This window comes from Podarcis bocagei, assembly GCF_964188305.1.
Source record: "Podarcis bocagei genome assembly, chromosome: 5".
Classification (NCBI taxonomy): Eukaryota; Metazoa; Chordata; class Lepidosauria; order Squamata; family Lacertidae; genus Podarcis; species Podarcis bocagei.
The window spans coordinates 16882554-16903921 of record NC_138129.1 but is presented as its reverse complement, the minus strand read 5'-3'; the positions used below and the strand labels follow the sequence as shown (position 1 = coordinate 16903921).

General features: G+C 41.2%; 1 protein-coding gene across 2 annotated transcripts; it reads left to right on the top strand.

Annotated features, from left to right (window-relative positions):
* The first annotated feature begins 199 nt into the window (after positions 1–199).
* CSTF1 (cleavage stimulation factor subunit 1) lies at positions 200–21292 on the top strand. 2 transcript variants are annotated; one of them, XM_081196308.1, is made up of 7 exons: positions 200–368; positions 2504–2701; positions 3144–3339; positions 4267–4544; positions 6482–6679; positions 7719–8109; positions 20612–21292. In XM_081196308.1, exons 2-7 carry the CDS (start codon positions 2519–2521, stop codon positions 20869–20871), a joined length of 1506 nt encoding a protein of 501 aa, XP_081052434.1. In that variant the 5' UTR covers positions 200–368; positions 2504–2518; the 3' UTR covers positions 20872–21292. The 2 variants fall into 2 exon arrangements, with proteins under 2 accessions (XP_081052434.1, XP_081052433.1); XM_081196307.1 differs by lacking the exon at positions 200–368 and adding an exon at positions 457–1133.
* The last annotated feature ends 76 nt before the right edge of the window (positions 21293–21368 follow it).

Sequence of the window (21368 nt, the reverse complement as noted above, 5' to 3'; positions counted from 1 at the left end):
CACTTTGAAAGACTTGAGTGAGGCGGCTCCTGTGAGGGCAGCTGCCAACACTGCAGGGCTGGTTTTTTGTGACAATGAAACTCGCTTGAGTGTCCACAGAGAAACTGTGACATATTTTAAGGGGGAAACGTGACAGGCCAGCAGAAGTGCGGCTCTGCACCTTGGCTGCAAAGGGGAAAAACAGACAGTGGGGCATGCCATTTTGCATGAGGGGTGACTCTCCCTAAAACCAAGAGTTCACCACGCCGAATTTGAAAGACCGTGTGAATGGCCATTCTGAAATGAGCTAGCTTGCTGCAAACTGTTGGGAGCAGCAGGGCTGCCCAGCCAAAGAGGGCCACAGCCCTCTGGTCCATTGGTGACCTCCAGTAAGTGGTAGTGTTTGCCCACAAAGAATGCAAAGGTCAGATTCACACCAATGTTTTGTTTGGTTTTTGAAGAGATGCTGAGCGGTTGTTTTCTTTCAGGTGGAGGGCATCAGATTGTTTTTTAAACCTATGGGCCCAACAGGAATAGGTAGCACTGGGTGGGTGAAGACCAATGATTCTGGTATTCTTAGTTTTTCAGTCTGTAGCATCAAAAAAGTGTTTGTCTGAAGACAACTTTGACCACATTTTATCAGAGCCGTGGTGGTCTATCAGTTCAGGTATCAGGCTACTAAGTAAAAAAAAAGCAACTTGCCACGGGATGGACTTTCTGTTGACAAATGTGAAACAGCATTGCACCAGACTAGATTTCCCATAATGCTCAGTTCTGTATGATGGACATTTTGCCTCTCAAGCAGGCAGCTGTTGACAGATGTGAGTGTGGATTTGAAGAGAAGCCCATTCCTCTGTCCATGTCTTTTGAAAAGCTACCATGACAGGATTATGAGACTGACCTTTGAGGACCAGGGAAGACATCAGATTAATGTGTGCTTCTCAGGTTGAAGGTCATCTGCATATAACTTAATTCTTGAGGACAAGTGAGAGGATTGAAGAGGTAGTGTGAAGGATATACAGTTGTGAGAAAAAATGACAAGTCGTCGTATCACGCCACCATGTGATAGACGGCAGTTTCCATGGGGCATGAGTAACATGGGCTTGCCTACCAATGAACCACGACCAATGCGACTGTCATTTCTTGAAGCTGATGTGAGTAGAATTGTTTGATAAGATTGGGGGCATGAGGTATTTGGGCCTGTTGCGATGTAGACTGTCAAAGCAAACATGCCCAAGGTCATTCTTCCTATCTTTTGTCACTGAACAGTGCCCATTTACTTATGCACCGCTTGTCTAAGGTTGCAATCCACTGTACACTTATTTGGGAATAAACTCCCTTGAACTCAGTGGGACACCCTGAGTAAACATGCAACGGATCAGGCTGCACAATTGCAACTCTACTCATTTTTAAAATAAGTCCTATTAAACTCAAGTGGGGTTTACCTCTGGGTAACTGCCTAGGAACTGGTTGTGAGATTACGAGGTAAATGCTTTATTTAAGACAGACATCCCTAAACTTGGCCCTCCAGATGTTTTGGGACTACAATTCCCATCAACCCTAACCACTGGTCCTGCTAGGGGTTATGGGAGTTGTAGTCCCAAAACATCTGGAGGGCCAAGTTTGGGGGTGCCTGATTTAAGAGGAGACCCCATATTTCACCATCTGAGCTGCATGGCATTCAATAGGAAGCTCAATCATCTTTAAAATGGTTGCGCACCTCTGGATATGAAGAACTGGTCAGGGAAGAGTTTGGGACTTTTAAAGTCAGTATACTGTATATTATCCCATTTTTAGCCAGAAAAAAGAACCCAAGAGGTCAAATAATCAGGCCCATTCTCAACAGTTTTGTTAAAACTTTTGGAAATTCCTAAAGACCTTATATTAATAAGTTGTGTACACACATTTTCAGGATATCGGTGCTTAAGGCTGCAATTCTGTACGTGCTTACCTAGGAGTAAGCCGCATTGTGGGTAGGGCTTAGATCTGAGTAAATGCACAGCAGTGTACTGGAAGTGACAACAGAATTATGAATCAGGCTTAGCAGAATTTACTGTCCCTAGAATAAAATCCTAGCTCCTTGTTTGTGAATGAAATATCTACCACACTGCACATTTTTTAATATAATCATTATGGGCATGGCCAGGGATTTTGTTGGGGGGCAGGCTTTTGTTAGGAGGGGCAGAACCTCATGTTTGTATTGATGTTTATTGATGGCACCTGCCCCTCTCTAGGCTACACTCATGATGCTGATCCATTTAACTTGGATTTTCAACTAAGTATCCTTTTTTGTGTGTGGCAAGGCTCCTGTGCCTTGATCGTTTTACAGTAGCCAAAAATTTAAGAATACTGTACTGTACTGTAAAACATTTGCCCCCAAGAGGGAACTACAGTGATAGAGAAAACTTGGCATGCCAAATTCCTTCCCACTATCCATCTTCACGTCGCATTTCGAAAAGACGTGGTTTTACTGTTGGCGCATGCGCACACGTGACCCTTGCTTGCGCTCCTTTTCTCCTCCCAGCTGCGGCTTCAATCGATGTGCGGAGGTTCGATGCAGCAGCCTGTTCGACGCAGCGGCCCTCGGTCCAGGTTGCTGCCGGCCCCTCCGCAGGCTCCGCTCCCGCTGCCTTTGCCGCCGCAGCCGCAGCCGCCCGCCGACGTCGTCGGGCCCCCGGCAGCCATTTTGAGCGCAGATCGACCCAGGCCGAAAGACGGGCTGGTAAGAATCAAGTGTCGCTTTCCGGGCCCGGCGGTTTCGCCAGCTCTTCCCCGTGGCCGTTTCTTGCACGTGGAGAACGCCAGGTTACCCGCCGCTTTCCCTTTAATGGAAGAGCCGCCCAGCCCCGCAGCCTTTGTCACGATAGGCTCGGTGTTGTGGGAGGTGGGAAATACGGATTTCGGCGCGGGGAAAAGGCTGCAGGAGGGATCTACCAAACCCTCGGCAATTTTCAGGTGGCCCGTGGGAGAAAAATTGCGGGAACTATTAGGTTATATTACTTAATATAATTTTGTCCTTGGTTGCTTTATTTATTTCTGCTGTGAAAGCAACCTTCGGCATTTTACTAAAAAAAGAAGTAGGTTACAAATGCTTTCAAAAATAGAATTAAACATAAATGCCTTATTCCTGTACATGTATGTAGTTATTTTTTCCTTCGTTTCAGACTTCTGCAAGACAGCCGTTTCTCACAATGTATAGACCAAAAGTAAGCCTGAAAGACAGGCAACAACTTTACAGACTCATTATTAGTCAATTGCTTTATGATGGATATATCAACATTGCTAACGGTCTGATAAATGAGGTAAAACCACAGTCTGTATGTGCACCCTCTGAACAACTATTGCATCTTATTAAACTGGGTAAGTTGTGATGTGAAACAAATTTAATATGCTGTGTTTAAGGTCAGGTATGCACTATGAGTTCTGTTAAGACTGTTGTTTTAGATGGCATGTCAAAACATCAGTAATCAAAATACTTCTTTTGTCTCTGGATATTTAAGCCATTAATGTTATCTGCAGTCACTTAAGTCTTCTAAAACGATAGTTAGCAAATAGCACTGATAGTTGTCCCAGATCAATACTTACTAGAGAAATATGTAAAATGAGCCATTATATTCTGTGATCCTGCTTGGAATAGGATGTAAAGCAGCAAAGACATGTACATGATAGCTCTGTTGCAGCTATTTGTGTATAAACTAGGTCAGCTTCCCTATCTTTCCAGTGAATTTGCAACCAAGCTACACCTTAGCTTCCCACCAATCTGCTATCTCTCCATTTTACGCTTTGGAGCAAAGATCAGTTGCTGCTCATCTACTTGTGTGGGTGCCAGGTACACTAAACTAGAGAGGCACAGTTGTGAATAACTGCATTTCACCTTGTGGGTTTTTTAGGAAGACTTTCTTTTAAACAGGTGAACATATCATATAGAGTAAAAATGGTTGTTAGCGGTATGAATTATTGTGCCAGTTTACTTTCCACAAATTTTCTGATGTTTTCTTATGCTTCCAGTTAAGTTATAAAAACCTTAAACAACACCCCAGTCCAAGAATCGTATTTAGCAGCCTCAGCTTTTGTAGCTGGGGTCAGACAGGTCCCCACCCTTCTAGACCAGATGGGAAAGGCCTATAAGGCAGGGAACAGGTCTTCTAGGACTCACAGCTTGATAAGCGTTCAAAATACCAATGAATTAGGTTTAAGAACTATTGTCATAACAGGTTTTTTCCTGTTTATAAAGTTTGGGGCTTCTTACTTTTGGGAAATGAGCTTTTGTAATTTCTTTTCTTCCAGGAATGGAAAATGATGATAGTGCAGTTCAGTATGCAATTGGGCGCTCTGATACAGTAGCTCCTGGCACAGGGATTGACTTGGAATTTGATGCAGATGTGCAGACCATGTCCCCAGAAGCTTCTGAATATGAGACCTGTTATGTCACATCGCACAAAGGACCATGTCGTGTAGCTACATACAGCAGAGATGGACAGTTAATAGCTACAGGATCAGCTGATGCTTCAATCAAAATACTTGATACAGAGAGAATGTTAGCAAAGAGTGCTATGCCAATTGAGGTAAATGCTCAAATAGTAATGAATCAATAAATGTTTGCATTTTCCTTTTGCAGCTTTAGGGTCCTCTGGGAATTATCTGCCAAAAGAAACTGGTCATGCTTCTATTTGTGGGGCTGTTTTCAGAGAGTAGCTTTGAATGACAGCATCTCATCACTCTGCCAGTTAAGCTGTGGAGTGCCAGTGCTATTTACTAGTCATATGAAGCTGTTGGGAGCAGTCTCAGTTGGGAGAAGCCTGGACGCCGTCATGGGCTGGATGAGGATCAATAAACTGAGCCTCCTCTGATAACACAAAAAGCCTGTGGGTGGATGGTTCCTGAGTCCAGGAACTGGGTTGCTTGAATTCACTTTAAGGCACAGGTATACAGATACTGGCATTAGAGGCCTAGGTAGGCATAGAGAGCCTACTACCAACTTCAGTTGGTATGTCAACTTCACCTTTTCCGAGACAATGATAGCCTGGCCACCATGATCCACACATTGTTAACCTCATAATTAGATTAATGTGGTTTATATGGGTCTGCCTTTGGACTTTGTTCAGAAGCTTCAGCTAGTGCAGAATGCAGCAGCTAGGATTCTGAGCAGAGTACCTGTGTTTAAAGCAGTGTTTCCCAACCGGTGTTCCGCGGCACACTAGACGTTGCCTGGTGTGCCGTGGGAAGGAGGCGGGCGAGTCGGGCGGCGAGAGGCGGGGCGGCGGCGGCGAGGAGAGGCCGCCCAGCGCGGGGGTCTCGCCGTCTGCCTGCCTGGCTGCCTGCGTGGCGCTGACGTCACGGGGCTGTAACGTGCCCCACATAGGCACATGCGGGGCGGCGAGCGAGCTCCCTCCCACATCCCATCGCCGCTCGCTTCGGCCGGCCTACTGGGCTGTCGCAGGCGGAAGGCCTACGCATGCGCGAGGTTTTCGCGCCTTCGGGATTCCCTTCATGCCTTCCTCCTCCCGGGTCCTTGAGAGCGCGGGAAGCGGCAGCGCGAGACCGGCGTTGAGCCTGATAGGTATTGCGCTTGCCAAGGCAGTCATTTGGGAAATGAAAACTTGCAAAGCAAGCAACCAGTTCAATCTGAAGTACGTGTATGCTTAATATCCTGTATCTGAAACCTGTTCTGCCCCCTCCCCCACACTTGGTGCCATTTTCATCTACACATGCAGCAGAGTAAGTTGACCCAGAATAGTACCAATTCAGATGGCAGATGGGAGAATGACAGTGCTGAATTCTTTCCCATGTAGAACAGTCCCTGCAAATAAAAACCTAGCATATTTGGAAGAGGGATGCTAGCCTAACCATTACCTTCTATGCTGTTACTATTTTTTTATTTTTTTTTTACATAAGTAAAAAGTGACCTTTCCCCATCTGGCATGGTGGTGTGCCTCGAGATTTTTTTCATGAAACAAGTGTGCCTTTGCCCAAAAAAGGTTGGGAAACACTGGTTTAAAGAACTGCATCAGAAGAAAAGGAGGCAATTTTTATTATTTCCCCCCTCTCCCTACAGCCACCCACACATCTCTCTCTCTCTCTCTCTCTCTCTCTCTCTCTCTCTCTCTCTCTCTCTCTCTCACACACACACACACACACACACACACATTTTGTAGAGTTTTGTGGGGTACAGGAAGCTGCAGGGGAAAGGGTATTGGTGACTGAATTTAGTGCTAGCATAGCCATGGACTTGCAAAGTTTGGACTAGTCCTGATCTCTCGAGTTCCTTTTTTCATTTGTAAGATGGGCTGTTAATGACCCACTAAAGAGAGTTATTTGGACATATACGAGAGATTGTTTCACACTTTAAACATCCTGCATAAACAGTTGTGGGAAGATGCAGATCCACTGTGTTCCCTATGAAGGGAACACCATCAGATGTGCAATAGACAGCATTTGTGTCTTTATGCCTGCAGCGAAAATTCTGTGCTTACTGTGCTGTGTTTTGCAATGTATTCTTCAGGTCATGATGAATGAAACAGCTCAGCAGAACATGGAGAACCACCCTGTTATTAGAACTCTCTATGATCACGTGGATGAGGTGACATGTTTAGCTTTCCATCCAACAGAACAAATCCTTGCCTCTGGTTCAAGGGATTACACACTTAAATTGTTTGACTACTCAAAACCATCTGCCAAAAGAGCCTTCAAATATATCCAGGTTAGACACTTAAATCAAAACTTTATAAGGAATAACAAAAATAACTAGAAAAGCATGACTTTTGAAGCCTTGTTGATGTTATTAAATGGTGTGTACAAGTGTTCTTAGGATTAAGACCATCCTGGTAAAACATACTTTGGACATTGCCATTCAGACTCCTCCTAACTTTAATTGAGGGGCCAAACTAGCTATGAAATGGTTTTCATTCATTCTTCCCCTGGCTTTTTAAGAACTGAAAACTAGTATCAGCTGCTGCAGTTGAGTGGAAGAACAGAGAAGTAGAATACAGGACTGCTTAATTCCCCCCCCCCCTTTCAAAAACATTTTATATGGGGATAATGTGTGTGATTTTAAATGTTGAATGCCTGGGAAGGATTTGTATTCTGCAAGGTAGGATGTAAATAATTGTAGCAAATAAATAAAATTACCACCAACACCCCAAGTTGTTTTTAGGGTTATTTCCCCTATATTTCCCCCCTTGGGAAGGGCGATATAGCTAGAAAATTCCTAGGGGAAGGTTTAAGTGGCTCCTCTGTCCAATCTCTCAAGAAGAATTTAACATGGAACACCATGATCATCCAATCTGCTAGAGAAGGGGCGAAATGCATAGGGTAGATTACAATAGATCTGAAGTAGTTTGTGACTTCTTTAAGCATAACTAAATACTTCTCTTCCCTAACAGTAGCTTAGTTTTACCAATTGATTCAGAGCATGAATCCAACTTAAAGGAAAATGAGAGTGGTCTCTGGGGATCTACAAAGTAGGTGATACTGATCTTGAAATGGTGTGACTCGGACACAACTCCCTTCAGAACCTTTTTCCTGATAAATAATAATCTCACCTCTTTTATGAGGACCTGCTTTCCCACACTTTGTTTAGAAAAATCTGTTCTGCTGTGCCATGAGTCCTGCCTGGCTTCTTTAAATAGCAATGTTGATGTATATTTTATACAGTAGCCAACACAAGTTTGGTGTTTAGGTGGATCAGTGCACTGGGAAGATGCCTTTTAATGTTAACTGCCTATTTTCCAACTAAACAGGAAGCAGAAATGCTGCGTTCTATCTCTTTCCATCCTTCTGGAGACTTCATTCTTGTCGGTACCCAGCATCCTACCCTGCGACTGTATGATGTCAATACTTTCCAGTGCTTTGTATCTTGCAATCCTCAAGATCAGCACACTGATGCCATATGCTCAGTTAATTACAATGCAAGTGCTAACATGTATGTAACGGGCAGCAAAGACGGATGCATCAAATTGTGGGATGGCGTTTCAAATCGTTGTATCACTACTTTTGAAAAAGCGCACGATGGGGCTGAAGTCTGTTCTGCCATTTTCTCCAAGAATTCAAAGTATATTCTGTCTAGTGGAAAAGACTCTGTAGCTAAACTGTGGGAGATCTCTACAGGGAGAACACTAGTCAAATATACAGGTGAGTAGATGTTGACCAATATCATAGATAAGTATATATTTCGCTCATGTACTCTTAGCCATGATCCCATCCTCCATTACATCTAGTTAAATGTAATGGCCTTCCTGGGTGTATCATGAGGAAAAATGTAAATTGAAAGTTCTGTACAAAGTCTGCAACAGTGGCATATAAATCCAGACTTTTTCCCTTGAAATTTTGAACAAATAGTTGATTATTGCTCATAAGGAAATAACTTCATGATCTCCTCATGACCTAGGAGAAAATCAGGTAAATTCTGCAGTCATGTCCAAAATCATACTTGTGTGTTTGCACAGTTCTTACTTTAAATCACGGGGGTTTATTTAAGAGAAATCCTTGGGTTTCACACATTGATTCGTTTCCTACTAATACTGCTTGATATACAAATGATGTTGCTTCTTTTTTCTATCTTGCTGAGCTGGAAACAAACTACATCAACATGTAAGCCTGCAATTTTCTGCTCAATGCTTTCTCTAATACTTCCAGTGTGAGATGCTACTGCAGTAACAGCTCCCTCAGAAATCAGGAAATTGTATGAATTAACTTCTCTGGAAGAGCTCCTTTTCTGTAGAGGCATATTTTGTAATACACATTTTCAAGTTTCTAACATGCTAAACCAGCAGGGTGCAGTCAAGTCTTGGCATACATCCGCTGTCAAAGACACTCTGCCTCTGAATGTCAGTTGCTGGAATCACAAGTGAGGAGAGAGCTGTTGCACTAGGCTCTTGCTTGCAGACTTCCCATGGGCCATCTGGTTGGCCACAGTGAGAACAGAATACTGTACAGAATACTGTACTAGATGGCCTGATCTAGCAGGGCTCTTTCTCCAGTCTTAAATACAGTCTTTACAAAGAAATAAGGGCACTGGGGGGCATAGTATGCATCCTCAGCTGTAGTTGGAAAGCAGTACATTACCTTGATTTAACATTTGTGGTTGGTTATTTTCTCACTAGATGGACTCTACCAATCCAACTAGTGCACTACTGGGTTTCTTTCTGAGAGATGATTTTCTGTTGCTCTTGTATGCTGTGAGCAACAGCTGTTTTGGTTCATGTGAATGGCACATGCTTTAATAATGCTTTCATACATTTTATGTTATTTTTGAGATTTTTGGAATACAGTGGTACCTCGCAAGAAGAAAAACTCGCTAGACGAAAGGGTTTTGCGGTTTTTGAGCTGCTTCGCAAGACGAATTTCCCTATGGGCTTGCTTCGCAAGACGAAAACGTCTTGCAAGTTTGTTTCCTTTTTCTTAACACCGTTAATACAGTTGCGACTTGACTTTGAGGAGCAACTCATAGAACACGGTGTGGTAGCCTTTTTTGAGGTTTTTGGTATTTTTGAAGCTTTTCCAAAACTTTTCCGACACCGTGCTTCGCAAGACGAAAAATTCGCTAGACGAAAAAACTCGCGGAACGAATTAATTTCGTCTTGCGAGGCACCACTGTAAATATTTTTTCTACATAGGCATCATTTATTAGAATCTAATTCATGGGACTTTAAATATGTCTCTATATATCAAAATGTCAGGCTTTGCAATAACTTTTACCATAGATAATTCCACGTTGAATTCTGGGTGGTGTATTTTCACATGTCTATCCCTATTAGAAGCATTGAAATTAATTTCCTTATAGGCAATCCAGGAAGTAGATAAGTGTCAGTAAGTTTAAAGGCTCTTGAGAATACTTGTCTCAAAATTGGCTAATGAACATAAATAGTTTGTATAGATACTGAGAAGCCTTGCTACATTACACTGGAGTAAGAGTTTGGCATTTAAGACAAGGGTACTAACCTGTGGCTTCCCAATGTTGGACTCCAACTCCCATCAACCTGAGGCAGCATGACCTAGAGTTGCAGTCCAGCATCATCTGGCAGGCCATTCGTTAGCCACCCCTTCTTTAAGATTGCATCAAGTGTGTTGTGTGTCAGTGTAGTTTTTGTAAGAGAGAGAAAGAAAAAGAAGGATGTACCAAAGCCTTGTAATACTAATTCTCTGTTTTCTGTTTTGGAGATTGCAACCAATTTAGTTGACTGTTTCACTGCTATGTCTAAGTCATTGTTTAAGTCATTATCTAGAGCTGGGTTCCTGGTCTGTCATTCTCTCAGTTCTGCCATTAAGTTCGGGCATGAAATCTCTTCTCCTACCCAACATGTTTTATGATAAATATTAATATACTTCACGGCCTCCTATACTTCTAGGAGAAAACGGTTTTTCTTCAGTATTTTTCTTTCTTAATAACAGTGACTCATGTCCAGTTTCTAACATTTTAAACTACCCCAATTTGTTTTGCCCTGCCCAGTAGTAGGTGATAACCATTTTTGGTGGGGGGGGTTTTAAACTATATGTTAGCAATAGCCCATGTACTACAACAGACGTAGTTTAATTATGCTCCCAATTATATTATATTTTAAAGAGTACTCCACAAAAAGGAGGACTGTCAACTTAAAAGGAAACTTGTAAATTGTATCTCCGATGTTTAGTTTATTATATTCTTCTCGTTGCCTGTGATAATTATTTTAAAGGGATATCACTTCCACCTTTCATGAACACCACCAGCACCAGCAACAAAAGTGTGTGGATTACCACACCTAATTCATGCTGGCAGTATCACCAAAGTGGTATTAGCTTCAGGAATCGGCTACCACAAGACATGGTGGTACTAAGATAGTTTCAAAAGGACAAATACATGAAGTTTATCATGAGGTTTATCAATTATTATTTGCTGCAATAGCTAAATAGAAACTTGGAAGTCCAGAACTAGTAAACATTAGAATACCAGTCATGGAAAAGAGATAGGGAATGCTTCTGCGCCATGTTGGAAAGCTTCTTGGAGGCCTCTGACCATTTTTGGAAATGGGTACTACGTCGATAACAGTATGATCATGAAGAACTTGATAAAAGAACTTGATAGAGGGTTTATTTTATAAAAATGCAGTATTTTGAAACTGCAAGTCATCTCTGATATGGCATCTCTGACATTGCAAATTCTGGTCTGTTCCTGCAATCCTCGTGTTTCCTTAAAACAGTTAAAACTGTAGGGATATTGGGGAGTGGGGTCCGGAGGGAGCACACTCCCCACTCCGCGATATCCCTACAAAAACATCTGTGACAGTAAAACTGAAGTATCCTTTTCACATAGAACTATCTAATATATGGCTTCCATTAACTTCCATCCACCAAAATTGTAGAGACAGATTTATCATTAAATATTTGTAGTGATGTCAGAGATAAAGCTCAACCTAAATCCCAAGGAAGGGGGGGGGGAGTTCTACTCATTTCATTTGAAAACTTTTACTCCATCCCTAAAAGACAAGATGAATACTCTTTCAGATATAACTTTTTTTTTCATTTCCAACTGGGAATATTTTTTTTTATATCATAAATAATGTATTTTAGGTTTGAACAGATTTCTTTTCTGCCAACATGGAAATAAAGGTGGATAGCTGAGATTTAGAAGACAGAGAAAATGTGGTACAGGTGGGATCTGCAATAAAATATTTTAGCATTGGACTGGGTGTTTTTGAGGGGGTGGTCCCCGCCTAGGATTTAAGGTTTTTGTACTTCCCCGCCTAGTATTTAAGGTTTTTGTACTCTGCAAACTTTGAAGTTTTTTGAGCCTGCTGATAATCTCCTGCTTGTGTATGTGATACCACTTTGGCTACATAAATACCATCACTTGGAGAATTGAGATCTCTTTAAATATATGTGATAATAGATCGCAAACAAGTCCTTGCCCTCTTGGAGGTAAAGTTTCTTTAGTGGCACTTTTCAAGACAGAGACAGCTGTTTGGGTTAAAGATACATCAGTGTCTGCTAAGATCCCAGCAAACCTTTTGTAATATCCTGATAACAGTTTTGCTACTCATAAATTGACTAATGGTCTCTCTTACTTTCTTTACTGCAACTAGTTGGTTCAACCTATTCTTTTCCTCATCTGAAATTTTAGGAATCTGGACGTTAGAAAGAAAGAACTCTTTTTCTTGGGGTGAGTCAGACCTGTGTAACTATGAATAGTATTTAACCAGTTCTGCCATAATTAGATTAATTTCCATTTCTACCCTGCCCCAGTACAACAAAATAAATTTGAAACTAAAAATAATATAAAAGTGCCCTACTCATGCTTATCCCTGGCAATGAGAGCTCATCTAAACAAATTTACTGTGAAATATTTGACTCTTCCAGGCATTCATTAAGGGCAGTCCCACATAGAGCGCATCACAGTAGTCTAGCCTCAAGGTTATGAATACGTGACAATTGCTAGGTCTTGATCTGATAAAAACAGAAACACCTCAAAACTCAACCTACCTTTCCCAGTTTTCAGGTAAAAATCTTCAGGCTCACAAGGCCAGCCTCAAAACACTTGATATCCAGGTATGCCTGGAGCTGTAGAGCAAAGACTCTCAGTAACCTTTCCAAAAGTGTATCAAAGCTATGTCCAACATACTCCTGCCCACCGTTTAAATAGGAACGAAACAATGGCAGACACTGCCCTATCTAGATGGGAGAAAAATACTGCCTAGCAAGGAAACCCAGCTTCTCCCAGTTTTGTTGGACAAGTCATAAGGCCCTTACATCCCTGAAGACTCTTACATTTGTGCATTAGATACTCAGTCTTCAAAACAGGCACTAGATGTATCTTTCTCGAAGTAGAGGCAGCCCATGTTCCCTCATCACCAGAAATAGCTTTGGATGATATTCTGTAGGTATTATGGCAAGCGGGGAGGAATTACTTGCCACAGGCTTTAGCAGATCTTCTGTACCAAGATCTGTCAGCTTTGTTGCAAGTAAAATACCATCTAGCACTCTTAATCATCTTGCACTTCACTTCATCTCCTTTGAGCCCAATGTAAAGTTGTGACTTGTGCCAACGAAGTAGTGAAGATGACCCTTGGAAGCAACTGTTTTAGAGGTTGACATCCACCTCCTGTTCCATTAGTTAGCAAGGTCATCAACAGAGCAGAGTATTCTGGAATCCAGTCAACTCTGAAACTACAGAGCCAGGCCAGACTGGCTCATTGCTCCATTAGCAATTTTGCTTAGAGTTGTCTTGAGAAACATACCCATTCTAACTAATTTTCACGTTACGGTCTTTAGAAATGAATATTCAAAACCACAATTTTCTGCTGATGCCAGCCTTCAAATTCCTGTCTAGCTTGGATTGTTGCTGTGGAAGTAGTGCTTCCCTTAACCTCTAGGATGCTGCTACACGAGGCCTTGAGTGTGAAGTTTACATGCTTCATTTACTTTCCTGTAGTGGGCATTCACTCAGTCATCCAAACCAGTTATTTTCCCTGCGGTTTTTGCATCTTTTCTCAGACCACAAAGACCAGAAGAGCAGCACAATCTCTGCAAAGAGGTTTCCTTTCATACCATTCTTCCATCTTTTTATTTAAAAGCTAGGGGTTTATGTGGGCTGTGACTTACTGGGAAAGCGAACCAATTGCAATTCAGCACACATCGGCTTTAATGATGGGTACCATTTTATGATCTCATTTGTTTTTCTTGAGGGGGTGGTAATTTTATCTTGTTAATTAGTACAAAACTCCTTTCCAGCTAGTTCTTTTAAATGAAAAAAGCATGACACCATAATGGTAAGGTTTTTTTAATGAGGTTTTTTTAAAAAAAATATATGAATTGACAAGTAATAATGGCTGAATGCTGTGCCACCATAGGTATGTCATGTCCACTTGTGTTGGCAGAACATAGCAAGATGTACATGTAGAGAAAGTGCAGTACTTCTGATAGTGTGGAAGTCTGTCGCAATTCCGTATGTAGCTTACAGCAGTGATTGGATAGTGCTGGGTTGCAACCTCTTTATAAACAGTAGAAAACACAACATGTTTGAATTCACCTGAAAATCTGTTTTTCTTACATAATGTTAAACTTTAAATGATAAAATATTGAAATGCCTGAAGGCTTAATTTAAAACAGGAGTATGGAACCTCAGACTTGGGGGCTGAATGTTGTCCTCCTGGCTGCTCTAGGGGACTCTTCTTAGGCCATAACCTTCAACTGCCCCCTTCTTGGCTTTTGTCTGACTGCAAAGAGTCTTTGAACTGTGATATTGCATCTTCATGTTCTGGATGGAGAGGTAGGGGTGGTGGGTGGGTGTGTAGAAACCTCTGACAGCTGTGTGTCTGGGATATATTTTGCTATACAAAGATAAGTGTCACATCCTTCAACCTGCCCACTTTTGCCTCTGGTTCCATCGACCACTAACTTGTGGCTCCCAGCCTTTTGCCCTTAAGGGAATGTCATCCTTGAACTATAAAAGGTTTCTAATCGAATCTAATAACTTAATCTAAATTCCAGAATAGTGTGATATAAATGGTTCTTGGTTGGCAAGACTTGATTTCAAATTGCCACTCAACAATGAAGATTTCTGAGAGAATTGCTTTCTTAGTCTAACCCTTTTTGAAAAGTTGTAAAGAAAAAAGTGGAATATTCCTTAGATGGGATCCAGAGGGTAGTGGCCAACTAACTTGAACTCAAAGCACACCCAGTGAAATCAATGAACTTGAGTAACTGATGTCTGAATAATTTCAATGTGTTTATTTCAAGTCATGCTCAAAGGTAGACCCATTGAAATTGGTGGACATCAGGTAATCATGTCTATTGATTTCATTGAATCTGCCCTGAGGGTGATTTGATTGGATCCAACCCAGATGTACATTTACCTAGAGCAGGGATTACCAAACTGTGGTACCTTTTTCCCTGCCCAATTTTGATGGTGACCATTGTGAAATGCAATAATCATAGGAGGCATAAGACACTCAAATATCATCTACATCAGGAGTGGCCAAGTCTCAAGAGACTGCAATCTACTTTCATAATTAAAAACTGGCAATGATCTACCTCTGTTTTTGTGGGGTTCAGTTCAAAGTTGTTGAGCTTTTCTGAGGAAAGGAACCCTGTTTGAGGGAGGGGGGTTCAGCTCAAAGTTGTTGAACTTTTTTTAGGGAGAAGAAAAGATTTGGGGGGAGTTCCATTTGGGGGGTGTTGAAGGCAAGGGACAAAGGGGTAAAGTCACTCACAAAGAGATCGCTGTGGATCAAAACAGCAGCACAGAGAAAGCTTCGTCTTCCCTTCCAGAGATCATACAACAATGGAGGGCGGGGCGGGGCAGGAGTCAGTTTTAGCAACGCTAAGGAAAGAGAGCCAGAGATCGACAGCAATCTACCAAAACCTCATGGGGATCTACCAGTAGATTGCGATCGACCTGTTGGACATCCCTGATCTACATTAATGCAATTCTCTTAGATGGAAAAACCTTTGTAAAAACAAAATATTTTTATTGTAATTAAACTTCTCCTGTGCTTTGAACATTCAAGCACCATATTTTCTTTTGCTAACAGAATCTTTTGGCGCATTTAACTAGCTAAGGGATCAATCTTTTGGCATTTTTTTCTGTTCCCTGCTGAAATCTCCTCCTTCTAACATTTACTCTTACAAACCTGCACCTTGGTCTCTTCACTGTGGTTGGGCTGCTATGAAATGTCACTTGGCACATTTTGGTCAGGTATACAATCTTTCCAGTATTGAGTTCAGGGAACTCGAGGTATGTCAATTTGTAGGGAAAGGTGGTTTATACAGTGCTGATTTTTTATATATATATAAATTTTTTATTAGTTTTTCACAATTTTTATAAACACAAACATAACACAATACAAAACAAACAAACACATAAACAAACATGTATAATTTCAAATCCTTTTTTCTTAAACCTTACTTCACCGACTTCCCCATACCTCCCCTTTCTGCATCCCAATTCCCAAATTTATTTCCACAAATCCTACCCCTTGTTTTTATCGAATTTTCCCTTGTTTTTTTCCTTTTACTTAACCTTTTACAGCTGTAATCCCCTTTTGTCTAAAACTTCAACATTTTAACATTCATTAATTTTACAATATTTCTTAAGATAAATTCTAAATTTCTTCCAATCTTCATCCGCCGTCTCTTTCCCCTGGTCATGGTTTATACAGTACTGATTGGCTAGAACCTGTGACTTTGCAAATCCACCTCTTCTCTCAAGAGCAGTTTTTCAACTTGGGGGGGGGGGAGGTTTGATAAGATGCCAAAGTAGCTTATGTATGTATAAACCTTCAAGCAGTATTTTTAATAGTAAAAAAAAAAAAAAAAAATCTGAAAATGCAGGATGAGGACCAAAAGTGAAGCTTAATTAGCAATCAGCTTGAAAGCAAAGTATATCTTCGTTTGTAGTGGAAAGATGGGGGTGAGAGAAGCTGGACTCAGCCTGAACCCCCGAAAGTAAAATATATATTTTCTTTAGATGTGTCTGTATATGCCGTTAGTGTTGGTTTTAGCTTTCTTTCCAAGTGTGTAACAATTATCTTCTAGCTTCCTTTTAGTTTTTCAGTTTCACATTGAATTTTGAGAATTACAAGTGTAATCTTGTTCTCCTTGCCCTATATTCTATAGCTGAGATTTGACTAACAAAGTTCTTTACTTTTTTAAAGAAAGTTATATATAATGTGTCATTATACTAACAGAAATTTTACTAGAAAAGGTGAAGGAGAAATCTGCACCATACTTGTGACTGTTCTTGAAATCTGCACCATACTTAATGCTATTTCCAAGCTGTGACTGCTTGCAGTGGGAGGAAATTGTGACTGTTCTTGATTCCCTTGATTTCCTCCAAATGGAAGAAGCTATGCAAGGTCTCAGGCTGGTATAGTTTCTGGCTCCTTTTTGAGATATTTTGGGGAAATGAGGGAAGCTTGGGATCCTGTGTGCCCTCAACTGCCCCAGCATGCTCCTAGTCAGCCAGTGGAGCAGCCATGATGCTTGGAAACTCCAACTCTGTCCAGAGATTACCTCTAGCCACATGACGAGAGAGGTCGGTATTACAGGGGCCATAGGATTACACCATGAAAGTATTGTTTAATGTAAACTATTCACATGTTTAATTGGGCAAGAATTGGTTCCTTATAAAGTAATATCGAAGGCTAAAACTTCCTTATAAAGTAATTTAATCTAACCAGTAATTTAGCCCTAATTTCGCCTCATATCCTTTCAGTGATCATAGTGAAGTCAATGCAGTAGCTGCTGTTCTAGTCTAAACTTCTCAGATTTATTGGGTTTGGTTATGGATAAATCATTACCTAGTAATGACACAGGTGAAAAACCATTAAGATGTGCCTATCAGATACCGATGCATCTTGTTGGTTTTTAGAATTCTTTCTAGGAGGATTTATTGGTGGTCATCTATAGCTGCAGTTAGTTACCTTATTCCTTTCTGGAATGACAGGTTGACCTATTGCTCTCTCTGGTATAAGGCACTGAGAAGCACAGTTGGCAAAAGATGTGCAGCCATCATCAGAGTGAAGTTTTATGCAGTAGTGGTGCCAAAGAATACTTTCCTCGGCTATTGCTGTACGGCAACTTGTCATAGAGCTGTTCAAGTTGGTGTAAGAGGTCCTGACATGGATTATCCTGCCCAGAGAAGGAAACATGCACAGACTGCTGTGGCATGCTAAATATAAAATTGAACCTGTAATGGTGCCACAGAGCAGAAGCTCAACTGGAATCATCGTTGGCAACCTCTTGCCGCAAATGCTCGGATTACTTTCGGCCAGTTTATTCCTCTTCCATGATAGTCTGTGAACTTCATATACCATATTTTTCGCTCCATTAGACACAGTTTTTCCCCTCCAAAAATTGAGGGGAAATGTGTGTGTGTCCTATGGAGCGAATGCAGGCTTGTGCCATAGCCGCGCGCAACCCCTCCGGCAGGGAGAGGCTGCATGGGGCTATGGCTTCTTTAGCTCCACGCAGCCTCTCCCGGCTGGGAGAGGTTGTGCGCAGCCTGTACGCTGCTGTTTGGGGCTGGGGGGGGGAGATTTTTTTTATTGATTTCCCCGTCTAAAAACTAGGTGCGCCCTATGGTCCAGTGCGCCCTATGGTGCGAAAAATACGGTAATCTAAGCCCTTGCTCAGCATACTTGCTGAAAACCGCATGGAAAAGGCTGATGTGATTCTTCTGTTAAAGGTGGATGAGCTGGATCAGTTTTTTAAAAAATGTTATTTTTAAAGCTCATTGCACATGAGGAAAATTACAACCTCTTACAACGAGATGACCATAGGTTCTCTTAAAAAATCTTTCTTGATGTGCGAATCCTAACAGGAACTGGTTATTCCTACATTTTTGCCTTTAAACTGGGAAGGTGATTGAATTGACACTTGCACCATTACTGTCTGCTTTCTGGGATGAATAAGAAACAGTTTTCTTAAACTCTGTTCTGTCTGGCTTTCAGCATGGGCTCAGGACAAAGACTCCCATAATAGCCCTGGTAGCCAATCATTTCTTAACATGGGCAAGGAAGTAACACTAGAGTTGTTCCTATTAGATATCTCATTTACCTTTGAGATTACAGATAATAAAATCTTGTTCCCTTTGGGGCTTTGTAAATGTAGTGGTCCGGCCTGGTTCGATTTGTTTGTGGATGTAAATTTTGAGATTGCAGATAGGGAAGTTTGTGTTAACACTGTAGAAGCTGGCTTGTAGAGTGCCACGATTCCATTCTATCTCTGCAGTTGTTTAATACTGTACTTGTAAGAGGCTGTTGGGACTCATCAACCTTGGAAGATAGCTCCTATAGGAGAAAAAACTGTGATCTGACCCTCTTCACCCTTGTGGAATATCATTGGGATAAAATAAGTCTAATGTGTAAGCCCTACACAAATCAGAGTGGAGTCTGTAAGACAGTTGGATGGTGCCTTGTGTGCCTCCCGGCAACTCCTGCAACCAAGCTGGTACCAAATGTATTGCTCCATTTACCTTTGGCCTATCAGCAAGACCAAGAGAGGGGTCTTGTCATATGGCCAGCTCAAAACCTCCATAGACAATGCCCAGGCTTTTGCCCCAGGGAGGTCACTTCAGTGCTGCTAATACAGCGGTTTGACTTCATCCCAGGATGTGCACTCCATTGTCTTCCAAGACAGACAAATGCCAACAAAAGAGGCCATTAACAAGATCATACATAACTCTTGGAATGAGGCGTGATCAGGATGGTGGTACACTTCTATTTTTTCTTACTCATTTAATTGAGTGGCCTCAGTAATGGTTATTGTTCCTTTGGTTAATTGGAAGAGAACACATAGTCTGAAAACTGAATCCAGACAAGCTTGAGGGGTAGTGGCTAATATTCCCTGAGTTTTGGGAAGGAGGGAAGTGTCTACTGATGAATGTGATCTATCCCTCTTTAATAATCAATGGAAAGTCTGAGAAGAGTTATACATAAAACAAACAAATCTTGCGGCATAAATTTTGGTAGGCAAAATAAGAATAAGAATATGCCATATTGATTTGTTAGTCTTTAATATGCCACAAGACTTCACTTCTGCTGCAACAGATTAACTCAGTAACCCTTCTGGAAAGAGATAATCAGGTATCAGTTGAGGTCCAGAGAGTATGCTGCCACTTGGCATCATCTGCTCTGTCAACTGTTTCCTTAGCAACCAGCAATCCTTTTTTCTTCAGCCTCCATGTTTGATTACTGCAATGCGCTCTACATGGGTTGCTCTTTTAAGAGCATTCAGAAGCTTCAGTTGTGCAAAATGTTGCAAATTGTTTTCTGTTACAAATAGAATAGGGGAAACATGGGCACTAATCAACTGTGCTGCCTTATAGCTTCCAGCTGCAATTCAAAGTTTTGAACTCCTAAATGGCTTAATACTTTTAGGTGTATTCCCCTACTTTTGAGTCAGCCCTGATTATCCTACTCCCATTAATTGGGAATAGAGTACTTTTCTATGTAGAACTAGAGCTGTGGAAGACTCAAAAGATCTGTCACTTTGTGCAGGCTTTTCTAAAGGCAAGCAAAGGATGTTTATTTTATGAATCCTCTTGCTGAATTTACTAATAAATATTCTGTTGATTCTTAGAGGAATATTTGAATATTTTATTGCCTTTTTCTGATATTTGCTGATGTTCATTTCACCCATTGCCAGTCAAATATACATTATACACAGGTCCTGCTATCCGAACACAAGGCATTCTCAGGAAATCATTTGTTAGGCAAGTGTTTGCATATAAAGTCAACACTTTCCATTGATTTCCTATGGGAAAGTTTCTAATGCATGCCTAATCAAGGAATTTAAACCTCAAAATTATGAAAAAAAACCAGGAAAACCCTCTGAAACCTTGCAAAAGGCAATCAGGGAAGGATAAATGCTCCATTATTTGTCTGATATGGCCTCCTTTCACCTCTCCCTCCCATGGTTTCTAGCGAAATGGCTGCCACAGACCGGCAAAACACAAAAAAGTAAGGCTTGTTTAAGGCTGCTATATGTTTACAGTTTTACACACACATCTGAATCTGTGGTGTACATAGGGAGGTCTGGATACTAGTTTCTCGTGTTTGAATAAGTGAATTTTGATATGATGAGCATTTGGATAGCAGGATCTGCCGGTTTCCTTTAATAATTATTTTGATACTGAATATTTATGTTTCAATACCTGCAGGAGCTGGTTTGAGTGGACGCCAAGTTCATAGGACACAAGCTGTCTTCAACCACACAGAAGACTATGTGCTGCTTCCTGATGAAAGGACCATTAGCCTCTGCTGCTGGGATTCACGAACAGCTGAACGAAGGAACCTCCTTTCCTTGGGGCATAACAGTATAGTTCGTTGCATTGTCCACTCTCCTACCAACCCTGGCTTCATGACTTGCAGTGATGACTATAGAGCTCGATTTTGGTACCGAAGGTCAACCACGGACTGAAACTGCAACTGTGAAAAAGTTGTCTGAATTTTATGCCTTTTTTCTTTTTAAAAATTTTGCTTTTACCATTTCTGAATTTATGTATTTGGATTGAGTTCTCTGCTCTAGAAATAACATCAATCCCTACTGTGAAAGAACAGTTTTTAAAGTTGGGTCCATAGTTGAAAACAGCCAAGATAGCTGAAAATATTTTTCCTCACCTAATTGTACATGTTTGGCAGGACAGGTTGCCCATATTCGGTAGCAAAACTTGGCCTCCTGTTTTTTTAAACCCCTTAACTCTCTTCGCTCTATTTCATTTGATGTACATGTATTGCTGTATGTTGTGTGTGCTTTTTTCCAGTTATCTGGTGGCCTTTTTTTCTTATTTGTAGATGATGTAGATACTTAAAAGTTCTCTTATTAAACTCATTCTTAGAAAGGTGTATCTAATTTTTCTCATAATTAGCTATTACCCTACTTTTGAAGCCACCTAGTTTGGTGGAAATCACTGAATC